Below are 15,749 nucleotides of genomic sequence, written 5' to 3'. Positions count from 1 at the left end.
CATTACCAAATGTGTGACGGAGACTCAGGTAAAATTCATAACATCTGTGTGTTCAGTTGCTCATTCTTGTCCAACTTGACAACCGAATGAACTGTAACCCACCAGGCTCCTCTGCCCCTGGATTTCCCAGGCCAGAGTACTGAAGTGGGTATCTTCCCAACCCAGGGATCCTCCCGACTCAGGGATGGAACCCACATCTGCTGCACCTCCTGCATTCCAGGTGGGTTCTTTACCACCGAGCCATCAGGGAAGTCCCAAGGACAACTAGGTGACCTGGAATGGTCGACCAAATATGTAGTCCTATTAGAAAAATGATTGTAATCGTGTAATTAGTCATAGAAAGAAGCAACAAGAGGGACCCATTTCCTGGGCCAGAACAGACCAGTAGGACAGGCGGCCCAGAAGTTTTGGGCCCCTGTCATCAGGGCCTTGTCCAAGAACAGTGCATGGGGCAGCCTGTCAAGTCCGCATCTGACCCAGGAATGAGCATTCTTAGGGCCTTGGAACAAGCTGGTCATGAAATGCCTGCAAACGTTGGTTGAAATTAAGATCAAAGGGGAAGGGACTGTAAAACAGGAACACGGCCCTCCCTCCAGTTCCACGAGAATCAAGTCAGCAAGCTCTGCATTTGCTGACCTACAAGGTGAAGATCCGGATGAGGCCCTCTGTGCCTGGGGAAGACCGGCCCTCAGACAGTCAGAGATTTTCAGGAGAAATTTTGTATGATCCTGGATTCTTGCATCTTTCCATACTCAGGAAAGCACCCAAACCTGATGCTGTTCCTGGTGACAGCAGCAGCCTTCCAGTAAGGTGTTTGCTCGACTGCACACCCCCTCCCCCAAACCACACCTATACTAAGCCTCCCCCTCTTTGGAACATTCCCGGGAGCTACTGCAAGACATCTCCTGGGTGATAATCCTCAGGTTGGCTAGAATAAAAATTTTCATTTCATTCTTAGAGTGACTATTGATTAATTTTTTCCTCACCACCAGCGCGGTTGTCTGACCCAACCCCAGCAGACACGTGCCCCTGAGACCCCGAAGCTCTGTGGAATGATTTCAGATTTCCTTCCTTCGCAGCCAAGAAGCTCAAACAGGGCGAAAGCGTTCAAACCAGAGAAGCAGGGCGCTGGCGGCTGCAGAAAAACGGGTCTCCCTCCCTGGTCTGCGGCGCCATCTCGTGGTGGCTTAGGGGTAGCGCAGCTTGGGCCGGAGGGTACCGGGCGGATGCGGTGAGTCTCCGCCTCCATCAGATCCCTGATTTTCATCAGACTCTCCCTAGCAGAGAGGATCACAGAACTTTACAAGCAGGCAGGCCTGGTTTCAGTTCCAGTGTCTCCACTTACTACCTGTTTAGGAAAGTTGCATAACGACTCCATTTCCCCCACTTTCTCCATTTTAAAGTGAGAAGGTGTATAATTAATATCTACAAGGTGTGTGCACAGGCTTCTCTTGTGGCTCAGCTGGTAAAGCATCCGCCTGCAATGCAGGAGACCTGGGTTCGATCCCTGGGTTGGGAAGATCCCCTGGAGAAGGGAAAGGCTACCCACTCCAGTATTCTGGCCTGGAGAATTCCACGGACTGTAGAGTCCATGGAGTCGCAAAGAGTTGGACACGACTGAGCAACTTTCACTTTCACGGGTGTGTCATACAATCCCCGCCCTGGTTAGGCAGGACAGCCCACTCTGTCCGGGGAGGGGTCTTCTGGAGGGTCTCAGAGGTTCCCAAGTCTGGCCTCACAGAGTGTGCCTTGCACAACTCTGAGGGTGACCTCTGCATTGAAAAGCAGGGAACAACCTCTACAGACGTCCAGGGCCGCCCTGGATCCTGCCCTTCCTCCTTCTGTGTCACAATGCTTTGAGTTCAGTTCCTGAGCCATGCCAGCAGAGTTTTCGACCAGAGGGATTAAACAACAAGCAACATGCAGCCTGAGCCTACCTTTACCCAGCAGCACCCCAGACTCTCTTGGAGAAGTAATGTGAGCACACGGGCACACATAAGCATAATTCTGGCTCCCTCCCTCTCTCCTTGACTTCCCTGACTTTACTGCACATAGGATTCATAGGGGCTTTTCTTTAGCTGGATGTTGAGTTTCTGGGGACACGGACTCTACTTCACTCTGCCTTCCGAATGCCAGTATACGGCTTCCCAGTAGCGCTAGTGGTAAAAGTAGGAGGCTTAAGAGACACAGGTTCTATATCTGGGTCAGGAAGATCCCCTGGAGGAGGGCATGGCAACCCACTCCAGTATTGTTGCCTGGAGAATCCCATGGACAGAGGAGTTTAGCGGGTTACTGTCCATGGGGTCTCAGAGTCAGACACGACTAAAGCGGCTTAGCATGCACGCACACAATGTCAGCATAAGAACGGGAACTCAACGATCTTTGCTGGTTGGATGGATGGATGAATGGGAGGAAGGAAGGTTGGAGGGAGGGGGTGAGGGATGGGTGATGAGTGGTTGGGTGGATGGGCAGAGAGGAGAATGGTGGTTGGGTGGATGGGCAGAGGAGAATGGTGGATGGGTGGATGAGTGGATGGGTGGATGGGTGGAGCAGGTCAGTGCACCTCACGACACACACGTTCTTGCCCCTCTCAGTACTTGTCATGACCCCATCATCAGTTTTGAGTGTCTCTCCCCCACAAGACCATGTGCCCTTTGAGGGCAGAACCAAGCCTGCCTCTCACGATCTCCAGCTCTGAGCTCAGGCCTTGGTGCATAGTATACGCTCAGGAAATATTTGTCGAAGAAGGGACTAGGGCAGTGGAAGGAAAAAGAGGGGGTGGCCAAAGTTTCATTATTACAGAAAACACTAGTGAATGGACACAGCGGTTGCTGAGATTACATGAACACTGCGGATGAAGTTTAAAGATGGAGTTCTAAAGTCCCTGTCAACCACTTCACCTGAGATCCACACAGCCACAGGTCTCAAGCCTGGGCTTACTGAACACTAACTGTCTCTTCCTCCAGGAAGGTCAGTGAGAGGTCCTGAGCTGATGTCAGAACAAGTGGACACAGCTCAGGAAGAGCCAGAGATGGGCCCCTGGTGTCCTTGAAGCACAGCATTTGCGGATGCTGAGTGAGCTTGTGAGGTGGATGAAAACGGACAGAGCAGCCAGCACGGGCCTCTTTCAGTGTTGTAGCAATTTATTCCATTCGCTCAGAATCGTTATCCATGGTATCACATATTGTAATTCTATCATAACTCTGAGATTTTCAATAAATCAAAATACATTTCCCTACTGTCCCGTGTTAGTTACACTCAATAAAATTAATCCTATGAATTAAAAACATTCAATAAAATTAACTCTATGAATTAAAAACTAAGACCATGTTCTAAGTTCAAGGAAAAACGCTATACTCTCAGGTGTTAGGTATCAAATACAATTCCATGTACTTCTAGTAAAGTAAGAAGCATAATCACTTAGCATGGTGCGATGAAGAAAATTCTAAACTAAAACTTAGTTTCTAGACCTATTTCCTCATGAGCTCATTTTGTAAACTTATGTAGATAACTCACCCATTCATTTTATGGTTAACCATTATGCAATGGGTAAATAGTGCCTCACCCCCAGGTAAATTATTTATTTTAGTATCTGTGAAAATGCTTGGAAAAATATAAAATAGGGAGATATATATACATATATAAAATGTTTTCCTACTTGCTATAAAAATTTTCATATTAATAGAGTGCTTTTTGAGTCGCTGTTGTGTAAATAGAAACAATATCTTGGTAATAATGCAGGACTGAAGTCAAAGGGTATATGTGTCTACTAAAAATCACATTAGTAGTATGTTTTTATGACTGACCTAGTTTTAAAAATAGGATTTCAAGTGTGATGTCAAATATTTTTGAGAAAGTGAAATATTGTGTATTTAACAGAGGGGCACAAAGATGGATGGGTGGGTAGTAGGTGGTAGATGTCAACAGTGAGCAAAGCCAAGACAGGGGCTTGGCCCACTTGCAGTGGTGACCGGGCTGGGAGCTCTGGGTGGTGGCGGTGACTGGGTGATGGCAGAGCTGTGTTGGAGCTCGCTTTGAAAATCCCTGTGTCTGGGGCTCCTGGCGTCCGGGTTCCTGCAGGCTTCTCCACCAGCTCCTCTCACCCTCCTGGCACTGCTGCTTGTCTGGGACCCACATGGAGGACGGGCCTCCTGGGGGCAGGCAGAGTCTGTGTGTTCTCCATCTCTGGGGCTCATCGAAGCCTGGATGTAGGACAAAACAGCCTCCCATCAAGGCTCGAGTGAAGACCGGAACTTGATCACGGCTACCTGTGTCGGGAAGATCATCTGGGTCAGTCTGTGCCAGGAAAGGCAAGGTTTACGCTGGAAACCCCGGGAGGGTGAGGAGGGGAGAGTTTCTGCCGATCCTGAGGACACGACATCTGTGCTTGCTGAATAGGGCCAGGCTGGGCCCAATATAAGGGCAGAGACTCCCAGGAGGTATGGGAACATGGTCTTGGGTGAGGCCCACTCCCTCTGGTAGGCAAGCAGGCGTGACAGGTGCACACACCTGAGCCAGACGGCCACGCCCTGGGGACTCTGTGCCTTTGCACAATTTGTGGGCCACCCACCCGGACACAGGGCTCATCGCCCAAAGGGGCTGTGCCAAGTGTCAACCTCGGGGATGTTTGTTTGATGTTTTCCAAAGAGCAGATTTTTGCAAGAACTTGAGAACTAGTTATAAGTTTCTTCCTTATATACTTTGGAAGACAGGAGTCCCAGGAGCTTAAGAAAAGACCAGGGGCCAATTTTCCCTCTGTGTTTTAATTCTGAGGAGGGGCCAGCCTCCCTGGTCAACTCACCAGATTTCTTTGGAAATCCCCCAGGACAAGTACTGGCCTCCTTGTTGTCATTCTTATTTTATATCTGAAGTAAGAAACTGAAATTTCCTTGTGATTCTGTGCAGGGTGGTGATGGGCCGGGGCCCAGTCCTTCCCATGGGGATGTTAGGGCTCCAGGGCCTGGAGTAACAAGGGCTCTCAGGTTGGTGGGGGCTGAGACCAGGTGGGATCAGGTGAGGACATCATGTTCCCAGTGTCTCCAGGACCAGCTCCTGGAGCAGAGGACAATTTCTCTGGTCACAACAAAGTCAACCAGAAGGAGACGCTGCCTCATGAAGAAGTAACCCAGGCTCTGCTGTGTGACCGACCCGGGTGATTGACCTGAGCTCTCTGAGCCCACTGTCTTCATTTAAAGAATGAATCCCGGGTCTACCACACTGTAGAACTGAATTGTACTGAAGGTCTGTTATCTCGAGAGAATGACAGGCTAAGCATGGGGACGGAAGAAGGGGATGTGGGCTAGCCCCCGCAGCACCCCCAACGAGGACAGTATGGAGCAGGGTCAGTAAGTGGAAGGGTCTGCATGACCACACCTCGTGGGTCCCAAACCGGACGAGAAGGTACCCGGCCAAGGCAGCTGTTGTCTTTAATGTTAGAGGAAAGTTGAGCTGAAGTTGAGCTTCCCAGGTGACACTGGTGGTAAACAACCTGCTTGCCAACACAGAAGATATAAGGGATGTGGGTTTGATCCCTGGGTCGGGAAGATCCCCTGGAGGAGGGCATGGCAACCCACTCCAGTATTCTTGCCTGGAGAACCCCATGGACAGAGGAGCCTGGGGGGCTACAGTCCATGGGGTCACAAAAGAGTCAGACATGACTTAGCGACCAAGAACACACACGTGTACCAGGAACAGTGGATGAAGACCAAATATATATTTCTATTTAAAAAAATCACACAGTATTGCAGGCATGAGACACCAACACCCACAAATCTACCTGCAGCCAAAACCCCCGGATATGCTGTGTGGTCGCCATCAGTGGTGAAGGCAGGACTCGCACGTCAGAGGTCTCGCTTGGCACCCACCTGCAGGGCAGCCGGGCTCCTTACTCGTGGAACGCCTGGTAGCTGAAGTTGTCGGACCGGGCTTTGAAGTCGTATTTTCCAGTCATTCTCTGGTAGTGCCGGACAAGGAGGGCAGCGGCCCCGGCCACCAAGGCACAGGCGGCCCCCACGATGAGGACCAGGTAGCCGGCTCCCAGGCCCGGGCCTGCCGCCAGAGGTGACCCTGTGTTGCACAAAAGAAGCCAGTTTTGACTCCATGTTGGAACTGTTTCTTTAACATTGCTTTTGACTGTTATTACAATCATACACGATGGTCAGCCTCAGAGGACTCTGTCCCTCTGCATGTCTGTCAGCTAGAGTGCCTTTGCTCAGCTCACAGATAATCGGACCCTATCCACATGTAGAGTACATCATGCGAAATGCCAGGCTGGATGAAGCACAAGCTGGAGTCAAGATTGCCAGGAGAAATACCAATAACCTCAGATACGCAGATGACACCACCCTTATGGCAGAAAGTGAAGAAGAACAAAGAGCCTCTCTATAAAAGTGAAAGAGGAGAGTGAAAAAGCTGGCTTAGAACTCGACATTCAGAAAATGAAGATCATGGCATCTGGTCCCATCACGTCATAGCAAATAGATAGGGAATCAATGGAAACAGTGAGACTTTATTTTGGGGGGGGGGGGGGGGTGGTCACTGCAGATGGTGATTGCAGCCATGAAATTAAAAGACGCTTTCTCCTTGGAAGAAAAGCTATGACAAACCTAAACAGTGTATTAAAAAGCAGAGGCATTGCTTTGCCCACAAAGATCTGTCTAGTCAAGGCTATGGTTTTTCCAGTAGTTGTGTATGGATGTGAGAGTTGGACTGTGAAGAAAGCTGAGTGCCAAAGAATTGATGCTTTTGAACTGTGGTGTTGGAGAAGACTCTTGAGAGTCCCTTGGACTGCAAGGAGATCAAACCAGTCAATCCTAAAGGAAATCAGTTCTGAATATTCATTGGAAGGACTGATGTTGAAGCTGAAGCTCCAATGCTTTAGCCACCTGATCTGAAGAACTGACTCACTGGAAAAGACCCTGATGCTGGGAAAGATTGAAGTCAAGAGAAGAAGGGGACGACAGAGGATGAGATGGTTGGAATGTATCACTGACTCGATGGACTTGAGTTTGAGCAACCTCCAGGAGTTGGTAATGGACAGGGAAGCCTGACATGCTAACAAAGAGTAGGACACGACTGAGCAACTGAACTGACCCACCTGTGAGTAGACGTGATTAGCATACCCCTTCCAAAGGTTGGCCATTCCCGTGGAGATGTTTTTCAAGACTGCAGACCCTTTCACTTTACTCCCCCACTGCCTCTCCCTCTCTGTTCTGCCTTCTGCCTTTAGTTCCTCCTTGCTTCCTTCTTTCTGACTCTATAAAGGAACCTGGCACCCAGACCCCAACAACATGGTTATTTTGAGAAACAAGCCTGCCATCTTCTTGGTCAGTGGGCTGCCTGAATAAAGTTGCTTATCTTAACCCCTTGTCTCTCAGATTTATTGGCCTATCATGCAGCGAATGGAGCGAGCCCTGACTGGGTAACACCTACAGGGTTGAGACGGTGCGGGTGGGAGGTCCACCCACAGCAGCGGGGCCAGGTCCTGGCTGGGCCCCAGCATCGCCCCTAGAGAGAGGATTCAGGTCAGAGCCCATGAGGGAGCAGGCTCTCCCACGGCAGCTGCTCAGTGTGCCCATTAACCCGCCGGCTCCCAGAGGTGCCAGGGCAGGTGCCTCAAGCCCAGGAGAGCACAGCAGAGGGGACAGTTCCTCCTGCTCATCCTCTGGATGGTCACTGGCCAAGAAGAGGAGGCCATGTGGGAGCCACTGGCAGTGCAGGCGGGGGCAGAGAGCTCAGTGGACTCGGCACAGGGACACGTTGCCTGTACCCACATGCAACTCAGCACCAGGGAGCTGGCCTTCCCCAGACTCAGGGGCAAGAAAGCACATGGAGTCTGGACCCAAAACTGCTGAAAACAGGGATGCAAATACTCATACATGCAGGTTCACAGCAGCGGAAAGGGGAAACAGACCCGAATCCATCAAAGGCTCTGAATGAACAAACAAATGTGGCCATCACCCAGAGGAATGGTGTTCAGCCATGAAAGGGAGGAGGTTCTGCCACACATTATGTGGGACCCAGAGGAGTCTTGAAAACATCCACTCCGCTGAGTGACAGGCACGGTTGCCGAAGACCACAGGTAGTCATGTGATCCTGTTTTTAGGGAAACTGGAGTCAGAAAGCCGACCTCATGGTTTCAGGGGTGGGGGTGGGGCTGAGGTTCACTCTCTGTGGGCTTGGAACTGCTTTGGGGGATGAATATGTTTTGGAACTAGAGAAAGGTAATGGTCGTACCACACTGTGAATGTGCTAAATTCTACCCAATAGTTTATTTTAAAAGTTAACTTTATATTAGGTAAATTTTATCTCAATCTTATCACAGGAGCTTATCAGAAAGGTCTGGGTATGAAAGCCTTCCTGGGGAACAAGGGACACTTGAGACCCCGTTTCCCATTTCTGGGGCTATGGCCTGAAGTGCCTGCTGCTCTGGGCCCCCCAGTTACAGCTCAGGCATGCGCAGCGAAGTGGTCACCTATGGCTTAGAAGAGGCTCCCTTCAGACAGCCTATATGAGGGGTCAGCTGGAAACCAGGCAACCCCATCCTCCGGAGGGAGGGCCACACTGGAATGAGGATACTGGGAATGATTGCTGGAGCACCTGCAACCTTCTTAGAAACCTGAGGCCCCAGGACTCTGGGTCACCAGCTTCCTAACAACTCATTCACAGCTGGCCCTGAAATCCAGCCTCCAGTGGATGGTACCATGGAGACTCCCCCCTCCTCCTGTATCTCACGTCAGGGGCCAACTTGTGACCATAAGGGGGACTGTCTCCCTTGAGGATCCTGCAGCAAAAAAGCAGAAGGTCCCCCCATGGTTGGCCCCACGGAGTCTAGCCGCAGCCCCAGACTGCCAGCTCCAGAGACAAGGGAACCTGCTTGGTTGCTGCCTCTCCAGCTGGGTTTCTGTTCCCTACAGTCAAGTGCTCTTAACCAGCCACAGACTCAGAGCTGCTCTGAGTGGAGTCCACAGGCCAGCACTGCCCCCTGGTTATTTGGGTCCAGGAATGGTTCCTGGTTCAGGAGAGATGCTTACAAATAGAGAGGGAGCCTGTGCTGCAACGTGACCTGCACCATCAGTGGGAATGTCTCCTTAAACATAACATCCACAGGTCAGCCCTGATGGATGAGACACTTAGAAGACATGGGTCTTCCCCCAGAAGTGTGATCACCCATGCGCAGCGCGGTGGTGACATCATGCTGTGATGTACATGACCACTCCTTCTGCAAAGACACTGACCTGTCACTGCCCCTGTGACGGGGACAGTCTCAGTGAGGGGTAGTGATGGAAGTGTGCAAGAACCCAGGAGCTGGGAACCTAGAGCCCAGGCTCCTTCCAGAGGCTGAGCTCAGCCACCATCTGAGGACCCCCAGGCTTCTCACTTCTGAGCCTCCTCCACAATTGTTCCAGACCGTTCCCACTGGTTCATTTCAGGAGCCTATAGGACATTAACCTCAAACTTTCTCAGCTTCTTCTTACACACAAACACACACAAAGCTGTAGTGACTGAGAAATTATGTTCTCTGGAAAAGCAAATGGCGATGGATGATTTCCAAAAATTAAGTGCAAAAAGTATGATGCTGATAGTTGATCTGTTGGCAGCACAGATTCAGGGATTGCCTGGGTGGATTCTTCTTTTAAAAGGCCAGCAAACAGTGTTACATGTTGAAGCACAATCCTCCAAAAAATATGTGTTGGGTTTGAACCCCCCAGTGCCTCAGAATGCGACCTTATTCAGAAATATGGTCCTTGCAGATGTCATTAATTAAGAAGTTATACTGAAGTGGGAGAGGCCCCTAATTCAATGACCAGTGTCCCCGTAAGAAGACAGAGGTGCTCAGGAGAAGCCACGTGATGCCAGAGGCAGAGGCTGGAGGGAGGCGGCCACAGCCAGGTCATCCAACAGGACCTGCAGAGGCTGGGAGCCAGGCCTGGAACGGAGGCCCTCAGAGACTTTGGAAGGAGCCAGCCCCACCCATTATGTGATCTTGGATTTGTGTCTCCAGATTTCAAGAGTATTTTCTGTTATTTTAACCACTCAGTTTATGGTTCTTAGTGAATGTAATTCACATATATGTTCTCTTTCATATTAGAGCCCCAGATCAACCAGCTCTCGGCAATTTAAGACAATGAAGAGGGCAGGAAAAGCATTGTCCCAGGACCCAGGCCGGTGATCGCCCGAGGACCAATGCAAACGCCAGGGCCTGGAGTCCAGCTTGGGAGACCCTGAGTGGACAGGCCTGGGGCCTGGCTGGGGACCTGTGATCTTTTAAATCTCTGAAATGTTCTGGATGAGAACCAGCAGCTGAATATCACTGGCCAAAAGCCTTCCCTCACAAGCTCTGGTCAGGACTCCTGTCCTGGTTTACACCGTGCCTCCAGAACCCAGAAGTTCTTGAACAAGAAAATAGAGAGACAAAGAAGGCCATCCAGATTAGGAAGAAACAGAATAAAAAGAGAAAATCAACTAGGATTAGGTTTAGCTGAAAGAAAGAGAAAACCCCAAAATAGCGGTACAAAGAAAATGGAAGTTTCTTTCTTTCTGGCATAAAAATGGGAGGTCAGAGGTCAAGCCTGGCCCCACAGCTTTGCTCCAGGGTGTCCTGGGGCACCAGTTCCTTCCAGCTCCTGTCTGGATGGTCCTCATGACCCCAGGTGGTGGCTGGCTGCAGCCGCCTCCCCTGTATTTCAGGCAGCAGGGTGCATACCAGGTGTTTATAACGAGGGCATTTGACACTCCTTTTGCATCTTACTGGGGCTTCCCTAGTAGCTCAGACGGTAAAGCATCTGCCTGCAATGCAGGAGACCTGGGTTTGATCCCTGGGTCGGGAAGATCCCCTGGAGAAAAAAATGGTAAACCACTTCAGTATTCTTACCTGGAGAATTCCATGGACAGAGGAGCCTGGTAGGCTACAGTCCATGGGATCGCAAAGAGTCAGACACAACTGAGCGACTTCACTTCACTTCACTTCGCATCTTATTAACCGAGTTCACTCATGCAGCCACTCTTGCTGCGAGGTTGGCTGGGAACTATAGTTTTTCCTGGCAGCCACCTGTCCCCTAAAAACTGAGGGTTCTATTACCATTGAAGGAGGGAAGAGCAGATATGTGGGGACAGCTAGCAGTTTCTGAATCCATACCCAGGTTTAGTTGTCTAGCCCGAGTCACCTGCTCACCTTCAGACCGAATCAGGGGTCCCCAGGACATCTGGTGCATCACGGATGCCTCGCTGCTTCTCAGTGACCGAAAGTCATCACAGTTCTGTTGTTTGCATAGGAAAAAAGTGTTCACATTAGTTGAACAATGGTTATGAGAAAGATACTCACTCTCAGGGATGTTACGCTGATTCGCACACGCTCTTTCCTGCTAGAAACGTCAAGTCCCAATGGATGAGTTCAATCAGCGGGGCGGGATGTTGGGGAGGCCAGATCACCTGGACTGTGCCAGGCTGGATGCCCAGCAGAAGGAGGGGAAGACTAGGCAGCAGGCAGGTTGGAGGAAGCGAGATGTAGCCCCCTGAGCTGTCTCCAGTTACTAGCTTTGGCCTCATCTCAGAGTCGCCTTTGTGTTCTTCACAGCCTGCTGCAGACACCTGCTCCTCTTAATGCCTTTGCCTTACAAAAAGTTTCAGTGACATAGAATCTACTTGCTATACCCCTGTGATGGAGTGCACTGTGCTCTGCCCCCAAAGACGTTACAGTCCTAACCCCAGTACCTGTGGATGTGACCCTAGGTGGAAGCAAAGTCTTTGCAGAGGACCCAGGTAAGATGAGGCCATTAGAGTGGACCCCAACCCAGTGTGATTGTGTCCTTGTAAACAGGGGGCATTTGCACACGGACACAGGCATGCACAGAGGGAAGATGTGTGAAGACATAGGGAGAAGGTGGCACCAACCAGGCAGAGAGCCAAACCTCAACAGAGTCTCCCCATAGCCTCAGGAGGAATAACCTGGCCGACACCTCGATCTTGGACTTCCAGCTTCCAGAGCTGTGCGAGGAGAGATTTCTGCTATTTAAGCCTATGGTACTTTGTTACAGCAGGGCTTCCCAGGTGGTGTTAGTGGTAAAGAATCCTCCTGCCAATGCAAGAGATGCAAAAGATGCGGATTCGATCCCTGGGTTGGGAGGATTCCCCCCGAGGAGGGTATGGCAACCCACTCCAGTATTCTTGCCTGGGAAATCCCATGGACAGAGGAGCCAGCAGGCTAGAGTCCATAGAGTTGCAAAGAGTTGGACACAACTGAAGCAATTTCACATGCTCGTATGCACGCACACACTTTGCTACAGCAGCCCTGGGAAGATAATACAACACCTGTCCCAAAGGAAGTTGGAAAGAAATATGTGCAGCCCGTATTATAGAGAATTTGAGAACTGGCAGCTCCTTACCGAGGCTGTCATGGCCGTTAACATCCTTAGTGCTGGAACCTCCCTGGTGGGCCAGTGACTAAGACCGTTCCATGCTCCCAATGCAGGGTGCCCGGGTTTGATCCCTGGTGAGGAAACTAGATCCCACACGCCCCAACTAAGAGTTCACATGCCACAGCTAAAGATGCCGTGTGCCACAATTAAGACCCAGTGCAGCCAAATAAATACATAATAAGGGTCAGGGTCCCTCCACAGGCAAGCACTGTGTCCTCTCTTCCTGTTGTTTCCAGAAGATCTTCTGTTTGAGAAAAAGTAACAACAAAACCAGGAGTCGCTGGGCTTCTCCTGTGCATTCAGACGATGCCCTGCCGCTGATCACCCTGGAAACCACCCAACTTCCATGAAGAGCATAGGAACAAGCATGCCCCCAGAGGAAAAAGAAACAGGTAGTGGCTGACCCAGAGACCAGCAGAGCCCTCAACGCTATCCTTCGCCACAGGCGACATGTGACAGTCACTGCACCTACTTGTCTGTGCACAAAGAATAGCCCTCCAACCCGGGAACACAAAGCACATCTCAGTTTCAAAGGTCTGAAGAAATGAGAATGTAAAGTTATTCATAATCCCAGCATAAATGCTGAACGGGAAAGAAAAAAAAAGATTAAACAGGGTGATGGCTAGGATTCAATAGCGTTCCGTCGACTTGCTAACAAGAATTCCAAATTAAAACATTTTTACACCTAAATACGTGTTCGATCACCTTGAAGAGAGGCACTACAGCACCATGAGAAGGAAGGTCTGATGTGACGGCCAGTGGAAGGGTATGGCCCCAGGAAGGGCTCCAGTGAACCCCCCAGTGACATCGGTCTTCCACCCAAGGCTGTCCACCATCAAGACCTCATTTCATGCCTTTTAAAAGCCAATTCTGTGGGGCCCAGAACCCTCTCCATGAAGTCGGTTCCCAGAGCTGCCCAAACCCCGGGCTTCTGATCCCGGAGCCTCCCTCCTCAAAGCACAGAGCGTGAGTCCAGAGGCTTAGAAGAGCAAAACACCTACTATCTTGCATGTGGCTCCGGGGGATTCCATGCAGACGCGGAGTTTGCAGTGCAAATAGACTATGGAGTTGTTGATGAAGGAAAAGATTCTCAGCTTAAACCGGGCCTTGTTGGAACTACCGTTCTCGATCACGTTCGTGTGTGTATTGGGGATGGGGCAGCTGGGAAGAGAGAAGGTGACTCATTAGTTCAATACTGGCCCTCCTGTCCTTGTTGCCAGATGAGTTTCCTTACATCGCACCTGAGTGCAGCTGGAGCATGCCCGCAAGCCTCCAAGTAGGCAAGGATGGCTAGGTCTCCAGTTCCCAACAGGAAGGTATCCTGAGGGCACTGCCTACACCCAGGTCTGCATCCACATGTATCTGGGAATTCTCTTGGAAGTCCTTTTGACTGCAAGGAGATCAAACCAGTCAACCCTAAAGAAAATCAACCCTGAACATTCATTGGAAGGACTGATGCTGAAGCTGAAGTTGCAATACTTTGGCCACCTGATGTGAAGAGTGGACTCAGTGGAAAAGACTTTGATGGTAGGAAAGATTGAGGGCAGGAGGAGAAGGGGACAACAGAGGATGAGATGGTTGGATGGCATCACTGACTCAGTGGACATGAGTTTGACCAAACTCCAGAAGACAGTGAAGGGCAGAGGACCCCGGTGTGCTGCAGTTCATGGGGTTGCAAAGAGTCAGACATGGCTGAGCAACAACAGCAAAATCAGGCTACACAGCAAGGGACAGGTGCCCAGTGGCCCCTGAGCCCTCACCTGTTGTTAATGAAACCAAACATGATCGGGTCCCTGGCATTGCTGGATGGCGTGGCCCAGCATTCAGTCAGGACCACCTTCAGGTTGCTTTTCTGTTTATAGAGCCCTACTTCGATCTTGACATCATCGCTGGCAGACACGCTGTAATTTTGAGGAATTGGAGAGTCTCCAATAAATAACTGCATTTCAGTGACGAAACTTCCAGCACCGTGGAGGTCCTCAATGATGGTGTAAACCCTGCAAGACAGAGTGTTTGCAGGGGTTGCTTCTTTGACCCACTTGTTCCCATTCCTCCCCAAAATGCAACTCCAAAGAAGGGTGGAAATAAAAGAAGACCAATGAGAACAAGCAGAGAAAGGCTATTTTTTTCCCTAAGCTGGCTGGAGCTGGGAGCAGCCCCGGTCACTAGAGCTTGGTGGAGACCTGAAGGCAGGCAGAGGAGGGGTGAGTTTCACAGGGGACAGGGGAGCTCAGGTGTGCCCTGATGGCATCCTCTGTGACTGGCTAGGGGAGCAGACCTGACTGTCTCTGGTTGGTTCAAACTGGAAAAGGGGACAAGTCTAGGGAAACTGGCAGTTAATCAGTTCCTGGCCAGTATCCACTTGTATGTTCAGTCTTTCAGAAGGGTCTTCAAGTGACTGAAACCCTAAAGAAGCCTCCAGGTGAAGGCACTGGGAGGAGTATGAGCCCCGGGGAATAGGGGAGAGACCTCTGCACTCACCCCCACTCGGGCGTGTAGCCGGATGAGGTCAGGAGGTCATTTTGGAAGGCGCAGTGGATGGGGCTCTCAATCTTCATGTGGTGGATGATGCCCTCTGGGGACATGTCGTTCCTCAGCATGGTCCTCACCACCGTAGTGGTCATGTTCTGAGAACAAACGGGAAGTGAGTGAGCTCCCGGGTCCCGGTCAGCCCCCACCGTGGCTGCCGATCACGGCTCTGGGTGCAGGGGCTGTTTAAAGTTTATCCCCTCCAAGTGTGAAAACGCTGACAACTTTTCCCCAGTATAAACTGCAAAAGATAACATTGGGACACCTGATTTAGCCTATTTCCTGTGCTCCCTTTCTGCATTAAAAGAGAGCCAGAGACAAACTAGATCAGATACCCCAAACAACAGATCAGGCTCCTGCCCAAATAATCCTCAAGGGCGTTTCTGAACACGAGAGTGCAGAGCACTCACCAAAGAAATCGAGTTAAAATAAATCGGTTAAAGTCCGCGACTCAGAAAACTGCACTGTAATTTTGCAGAGAATTTTGCACAGAACCAAAGATCCAGAGGGCAACCTAATGAAAATGAATGTGATCTGGAAGAGGACTGGGGGATGTGAGGCGATAATGCAGTTTACGCCTGAGGACACGAGTCCCCAGGGAACACTGTGATGCCTGTTAGTATTAACGAGGTTAAGCCCATAAACAGAAGTGCAGAGCAAATCGGTTTCATGCTAGGGAAATGACCCCAAGGTCAGCTGGCATTAAGGACTGGCTGCTCAGAATGTGAATGTTTAGCAGAAAAAAAAAAAGAGGTTTAGCAGAGAAAAAAGAGGTTTTCAGACAGTTGTGTACCAACTAATACA

General features: G+C 50.4%; 1 protein-coding gene across 1 annotated transcript in view; it reads right to left on the bottom strand.

The window, feature by feature from the left end:
- Positions 1–5,884: 5,884 nt before the first annotated feature.
- The window catches only part of UMODL1 (uromodulin like 1), an 81,901-nt gene continuing 72,036 nt past the window's right edge, over positions 5,885–15,749 (bottom strand). The window contains exons 18-22 of the mRNA XM_052645717.1: positions 14,898–15,043; positions 14,177–14,413; positions 13,418–13,577; positions 11,174–11,258; positions 5,885–6,066 (exon numbers count right to left, since the gene is read on the bottom strand). Coding sequence (XP_052501677.1) covers positions 5,885–6,066; positions 11,174–11,258; positions 13,418–13,577; positions 14,177–14,413; positions 14,898–15,043 — 810 coding nt within the window. The remainder of the gene's footprint in view (positions 6,067–11,173; positions 11,259–13,417; positions 13,578–14,176; positions 14,414–14,897; positions 15,044–15,749) is intronic.

This window comes from Budorcas taxicolor, chromosome 1 (assembly GCF_023091745.1).
Source record: "Budorcas taxicolor isolate Tak-1 chromosome 1, Takin1.1, whole genome shotgun sequence".
Classification (NCBI taxonomy): domain Eukaryota; kingdom Metazoa; phylum Chordata; class Mammalia; order Artiodactyla; family Bovidae; genus Budorcas; species Budorcas taxicolor.
This window is presented reverse-complemented; position numbering and strand designations above follow the sequence as displayed.